The 7,249-nt window shown below is 37.1% G+C and overlaps 1 protein-coding gene across 1 annotated transcript; it reads left to right on the top strand.

Moving 5' to 3' along the window:
* The first annotated feature begins 204 nt into the window (after nucleotides 1–204).
* On the top strand, nucleotides 205–3,782 carry LOC139850643 (uncharacterized). The gene is made up of 2 exons (XM_071840194.1): nucleotides 205–2,883; nucleotides 3,095–3,782. Exons 1-2 carry the CDS (start codon nucleotides 288–290, stop codon nucleotides 3,541–3,543), a joined length of 3,045 nt encoding a protein of 1,014 aa, XP_071696295.1. The 5' UTR covers nucleotides 205–287; the 3' UTR covers nucleotides 3,544–3,782.
* The last annotated feature ends 3,467 nt before the right edge of the window (nucleotides 3,783–7,249 follow it).

Below are 7,249 nucleotides of genomic sequence, written 5' to 3'. Positions count from 1 at the left end.
ACAAATACGGTTTCTATTCAAAAAATAAAGCAGTCTGCATTATTTATGCACTTTTAGTTTTATTATACTCGTATATCAAAAATCTATAATCTATGATAAAAAAAATTAAAAAATTGAGTGATTCAATTTTGAAAAACGAAATAAGAAGACGACAATATAAAAACCATTCTCATCCATATCACACCAAACACAGTTCACTCTCTCTATCTACTCATTTACCAAACCCCCATTTTCTTCCCAAATAATATAACCACTGTGTTTATGTCTGTCTGAAAATACCACCAAAAATGATCTTCATCTTCCTCCTTTTGTTACTGCAACCGCTCATCTCAACAACCACCTTCACTGCTGCTAAATCAAACCACGTTTTACCAGAACACAAAGCATTACTCTCCCTCAAATCCTCCATCACCGACGACCCCCAATCATCACTTGCCACCTGGAACATTTCTACCTCTCACTGCACCTGGTCCGGCGTCACGTGCGACTCTAAACGTCACGTGATGTCTCTCGACCTTTCCGGCCTTAATCTCACCGGCACTCTTTCTTCCGACATTGCTCACCTCCCTAACCTAATCAATTTCACCATCGCCGCTAACAACATCGCCGGCCGTATTCCGCCGCAAATCTCCTCCATCTCCGGTCTCCGGTCACTCAACCTCTCAAACAACATTTTCAATGAAACGTTTCCGCCGGAACTTTCTAACCTCAAATCCTTACAATTACTTGATCTATACAACAACAATATGACCGGAGACCTTCCGGTCGCCGTCGCCGAAATGACCTCCCTCCGTCACCTTCACCTCGGCGGTAACTACTTTTCCGGCATTATTCCGCCGGAGTACGGTCGTCTTCCGGTCATCGAATACCTCGCCGTCTCCGGTAACGAACTCACCGGATTTATCCCTCCGGAACTCGGTAACCTATCAACCTTACAACAGCTTTACCTCGGTTACTACAACGGTTACTCCGGCGGCATTCCGCCGGAGATCGGAAACTTATCAAACCTCATCCGTTTCGACGCCGCAAACTGCGGCCTCTCCGGTGAAGTTCCGGCAGAACTCGGAAAACTTCAAAACATAGACACTTTGTTCCTACAAGTTAACGGACTGACCGGATCTCTAACATCGGAGCTCGGAAACCTAAAAAGCTTAAAATCAATGGACCTTTCAAACAATATATTCACCGGCGAGATACCGGATTCGTTTAAAAATCTCAACAACCTCACTTTACTCAACCTGTTTCGTAACAAACTCCACGGTTCAATACCGGATTTCATCGGTGAGTTACCGGAATTAGAAGTTTTACAGCTTTGGGAAAACAATTTTACCGGCAGCATTCCACAAGGTCTCGGTAAAAACGGAAAGTTACAGTTACTCGATCTATCGTCTAATAAATTAACCGGTTCTTTACCGGCTAATTTATGCACCGGAAATAAACTCGAAACGATTATAGCGTTAGGTAACTTTTTATTCGGTCCAATACCCGATTCGTTAGGTCAATGCCAGTCGTTAACCCGAATCCGAATGGGGGAGAATTTTTTAAACGGGTCGATTCCGGTAGGGCTTTTTAGTTTACCTAATTTATCACAGGTGGAGCTTCAGAACAATCTGTTATCCGGTGAGTTTCCGGTAACCGATTCTGTTTCGGTCAGTCTTGGGCAGGTTAGTTTGTCTAATAACCGGTTAACCGGCCCGTTACCTGCTAGCATTAGTAATTTTTCCGGTGTGCAAAAGCTTTTACTTGATGGTAATAAATTTACTGGTCCTATTCCTGGTGAAATTGGGAAATTACAGCAGTTATCGAAAATTGATTTCAGTCATAATAGTTTATCAGGGGCAATTGCCCCTGAAATCAGTCAATGTAAACTGTTGACTTACGTTGACCTTAGTAGAAACCAGCTTGATGGTGAGATTCCTACTGAGATTACCGGAATGCATATTTTGAATTACTTGAATTTGTCGCGTAATCATTTGGTAGGAAGTATTCCGACGTCGATTGCGTCGATGCAAAGTTTAACGTCGGTTGATTTTTCGTACAATAATCTTTCGGGTTTGGTACCGGGTACGGGTCAGTTTAGTTACTTTAATTATACGTCGTTTTTGGGTAATGCGGATCTTTGTGGGCCGTATTTAGGTCCGTGTAAAGACGGTGTTGCTAATAGTACTCAACGACCACATTCGAAAGGACTTTCGGCTTCCGTTAAGCTTTTGCTGGTCATCGGTTTGCTTCTTTGTTCCATTGCTTTTGCTGTTGCTGCAATCATTAAAGCTCGATCGATTAAGAAAGCAACTAAAGCACGAGCGTGGAAGCTTACGGCTTTTCAGCGCTTGGATTTCACGTGTGATGACGTACTCGATAGTTTGAAGGAAGACAACATTATAGGAAAAGGTGGGGCTGGGATCGTTTACAAAGGTATGATGCCGAACAACGAGCTTGTTGCGGTTAAGCGGTTACCCGCTATAACACGTGGTTCGTCACATGATCATGGATTCAATGCTGAAATTCAAACTTTAGGGAGGATTAGGCATAGACATATTGTGCGATTGTTAGGGTTTTGTTCAAACCATGAGACGAATTTGTTGGTGTACGAGTATATGCCGAATGGAAGTTTAGGCGAGATGCTTCATGGAAAGAAAGGAGGTCATTTGCATTGGGATACAAGGTATAAGATTGCCGTTGAAGCTGCTAAGGGACTTTGCTATTTACATCATGATTGTTCACCGTTGATCCTTCATCGTGATGTTAAATCAAACAACATACTTTTGGATTCGGGTTTTGAAGCTCATGTTGCCGATTTTGGGCTTGCTAAGTTCTTGCAGGATTCGGGTACTTCAGAATGCATGTCCGCCATTGCTGGTTCTTACGGCTACATAGCCCCAGGTATATATATAATCTCATGATCCTAGCTTAAAATTTTATTAGGTTTTTTTTCACAGTAAACACACACTCTACACACACTCGTGAGTTCTCTTGATGCTGCTGGGCCAGAAGCCCTTTGTTTAAATTTTCTTAGTTAAAGTGGTGACATTTGATTATTAAATGCTAATGTGTATATTAATTTTTTTTTTATTATTATTTTTTTTTTTTATAGAATATGCATACACGCTTAAGGTTGATGAGAAGAGTGACGTGTATAGCTTCGGCGTGGTTTTGTTAGAGTTAGTAACGGGGAGGAAACCAGTTGGGGAATTTGGGGACGGGGTGGATATCGTGCAATGGGTTAGGAAGATGACGGATGGTAATAAGGAAGGTGTTCTTCAAATCCTGGATTCGAGACTTTCGACTGTTCCAATTCACGAGGTAATGCACTTGTTTTATGTTGGAATGTTGTGTGTGGAAGAACAAGCGGTTGAACGCCCTACAATGAGAGAAGTTGTTCAAATGTTAACCGAGCTTCCAAAGCCACCAAACTCTACCACCACAACTCCGACCACAACCACCACCGATTTACCTCCGGCGTCACCCATCGATGAGTCGCCGACAAGAGGTGGCAAAGAAAATGAAGAACAAAACCAGTTACCTGATCTTTTAAGCATATGAGAACAAGAGTCTGGTTTAAAAGTTGTTTGATTTGGTTATTTGGGCTTTGGGGTTAGTTTACTTTCTATTTAGTATTGGTTGGTAGTCCTCTTTTCTTTTTTTTTTAATGAATTTAAGGGGTGGGGTTTTTCGAAGTATGAACTTTTATTGTTATGGTATGTTTAAAAAGTAATTTGTGTATAGTAAGATGGGTTGGAAATTTCAATTTATGGTTAGTGCTACTATTGTACTTTTCTTTATATGTTTCTCTTTGTGGAAATTTCAGAAACATGTAAATGTCATGGTGTGGTAGAACTTAAGAACAACTCATCAATTTGTTGTGGTCCTATTTTCATTGTTAGACCATCATCCATCTGTTATGGACATGGATTTGGTTTGTTTTTGGTTGTCATGCTTAAACGCTCTTTATGAAGCGTTTTTGGCAATATTTATTGTGGGCGTGGATTACCATTCAACGAGAAATAAAACGGATGTTGTGATTAATCTTCTGACTTTTTGCTCAACTCACAATCATATTTGCTACACTACTCATAATCTTCTCACGTACCTTGTTCAAAACATTCAACCGGCACCTACCTTGTTCTATCGTATTCTTTGTGTATAACTTAAGATAACTACACTTATAAGCATAGAGGCAAAGATAAAGAGTTAGGTGTTGTTTGTTTTTTCACATTACAGATCTTATTAGGTCTTATGGCTGCGGGCGGGAAGACATTTATGTTTAAGATGGTTTGTTTTTTTAGAAGGCATAAGCTAATATAAGATCTGCAAATATCTTTTAATTGGAAGCTCTAAAATATAGTTCTAATTTTGGAAGCCATTTTTATTTCTATCCTTCTCCACCCACATCTATCTGATTATTTTATAACCTTTATCCCATTCCTATCTCCACCCACATCTCCGGAGCCACATAACCACCACCACGTAAACATCATTTCCGGCGACACCATCTCCGGCGGTACCATCTCCGACGGCACCATGTCCTGCGACATCTCTTAGTTATGAAATAATCAGATGAAATTGATGAGAAAATCTGTACTCTTTGCTTGATTGAATTCATAAGATGTTAACAATCATCACCTCCTTTAACGCCGTCACTTCCGACCGCACCACCGCCTCCGGCCACAATATCACTTCCGGTAACCTTCCTTTCTCTTTATTTCATTAATTTTATCATTTTTATCTGTTGTCTCATGATTATGATTGTGAGTAAGAACACTTTTGTTTGAGTTTATGATTTAATTTTGTTTGAGTTTATGATTTAATTTGGTTAATTGATTCCAGGAGACTCGTAATGATTTTTTTTGCTGAAGATTTTATATTAAAGCCAAAGATTGAGATACAGTGAATTCATTGTTACTTTAGTTATTTTATTTGATGATATTTGATCTGATGTATTGATTAGTAATTGGTAATGGTAATGTAACAGATAGATAATATACTTGTTATTATTTAACATTAATTATACTCCGTATTAGTTTGAGTCTCTTGTTAAGAACTTTTTTTTATTACTTTGTAATACATTTTTTTGTTAAAATTTGAGAATTGCAATAATTCAGGAAGAAAAATAAATTTTGCAGACATAAAAACAAACATTCTTCAACTTTCAGCTCACATACCTTCGGATCACATCTTCTCTACAGACGTGGTGCGCAGATTTCAGACAAAAACATCTTAAAAAACAAACAGCACCTTATTTGATTTAGTTCGTAGAATGATTGGCTTTTAAAGACCGTGTAATGTTTTATTACTCCTCTCTCTACTGTTTCGCTAACGAGGTGGTAGTATTAATAAAATTGTTGTTCTACAAAAAACTTACGGGGATATCACGCGATTTTGAATTAATATGCAACAAATAAAAGTCTAATGATGTATATATTTTTTAGAAATAAGGGCACATGTTTTTGGATATATTTGTCATTTTTAAAAAAATCAAACACTGCTTCAAATATCGTAATTGAACGAGTATTCAAATATCGCTATAGTATGCTTTTCGAAAAAAAAAAAAAAAATATCGCTATAGTATAATGACCCTTTAATTACATGGTGGGTAGGCACTAGTAACGATATCCAAATCAATAAATCAATAAGGTGACAACTTTCTTATTTTTGACAGAAAATATTCGTTTGGTTCCGAATTTTTAAAATAAAAATAAAAATCTGTGTGAACCTATGGAAAGCCAACTTGGGTCACCTCTTACAAATGGTACTTAATAAATATCTCAATTAAGCATCTAGTTGTTGACATTGTTATGTTTTTTGTTTTTGAATTAGTTTTAAAGGCCAAATAGGCAAATATTATTATTTATTACTTGTTCTGGTTTTATTTATGTCTGTATTGATGTCCTTATTTCGCTCTTTCTACACTAAAAATAATGACTATATAAAGAGCAAATATTTTCCAATAAGGAAACAAGAGTTGAAAAAATCAGCACTAAAAAATGGAAAAAAGAGTTAAGTTACAAATACCAAGGTAAATAAAGAAGTGTTATTTGTTGAGTTGGGTCGGGTTATGGCTCAGCAGTAGATACTATCGAGTTTCAAGTCAAAGAAATGGTGTTAAAAGCTGTAATAAACAAATGAATCTTCGTTAAAAACCACATTTTTGATACTCGTAGCATGCTCGTATCACATGTATATCATCATCAACTACTTTTTTTTTTTTGTGTGGTAAAAATACATAAATTAAAGTGATCAAGATCCAAAGATACAATTAAAAAAAAAGTGAATACATATCTCAATCAATCTGTTTGAGTAATCCGAATTACTTGAAACTATGTAAAATTATTTGAAAATGCATCGAAGTTTCACTAAATTTCTGTTGTATACATCCAACTTTCAAATCTCTTAGTGTATGCATTCAACTATCTAAATTGTTCTATTGTATGTATTTAAACTGTTATAACATATAACTTTTCAACTAACCTCAATTTCATTTCAAAATATTTACATCATTGATCCCTCGTATTTGCAAACTCTAATTTCATTAATCCCTCCTCTCAATGTCCTTCCAACTAAGTAGACCTGCAACATCCCAATTCACAAACCCTAAATTATCAACATTCAAAACAATCTCATTTAATCAAAATCCAAACAAAAGTATCGATAACTAAGCAAAATACAAAACTTCTTATTTCTCAATTCAAGTACTAATGATTTATACCCATGATTTATCTACTTTCACCTTCTAACTTTAAACACGTATCCTTCAGTTTTTAGGTTTCAACCCAGTACCACCACCACACCTACTTTCTTAATCATTCGCCTCCCACCCCTCACCTACCAACCGTCCTATATCTGCAATCTACAACATCGCCGTTCTTTTTGTTATTTAAGGAATAAATGAAACCCAAATTAAAACTCAAGATCTTGAGATACAAATCGAAACCCAAATTGGGTTCCTTGCGATGCTATTTACGAAGGATGCGTTTGGACATCTGCGTTTAGTGAAGTTGATGAATCACATTTTTACAAAAAAGCACTCCTTTTTACACGATGTTGTTGGGTTCCTTCCCACTTTTTTCTTCACGCTAACCGGATAACTGAATCAAAGCCCAAATTTATCTTTAACAATCCGCAACACCAATTCAACTGGGTTCTATCGGCTTCGACCGGATGTATAAAATGAGGGTGTTCATCACGCTTAGTTATACGGAGTATATTCCTATAAGGATGTAATCTTTATGGGTTTGAATTTGTGTATAAA

The sequence above is a fragment of the Rutidosis leptorrhynchoides genome, chromosome 5 (genome assembly GCF_046630445.1).
Source record: "Rutidosis leptorrhynchoides isolate AG116_Rl617_1_P2 chromosome 5, CSIRO_AGI_Rlap_v1, whole genome shotgun sequence".
NCBI lineage: Eukaryota > Viridiplantae > Streptophyta > Magnoliopsida > Asterales > Asteraceae > Rutidosis > Rutidosis leptorrhynchoides.
This window is presented reverse-complemented; position numbering and strand designations above follow the sequence as displayed.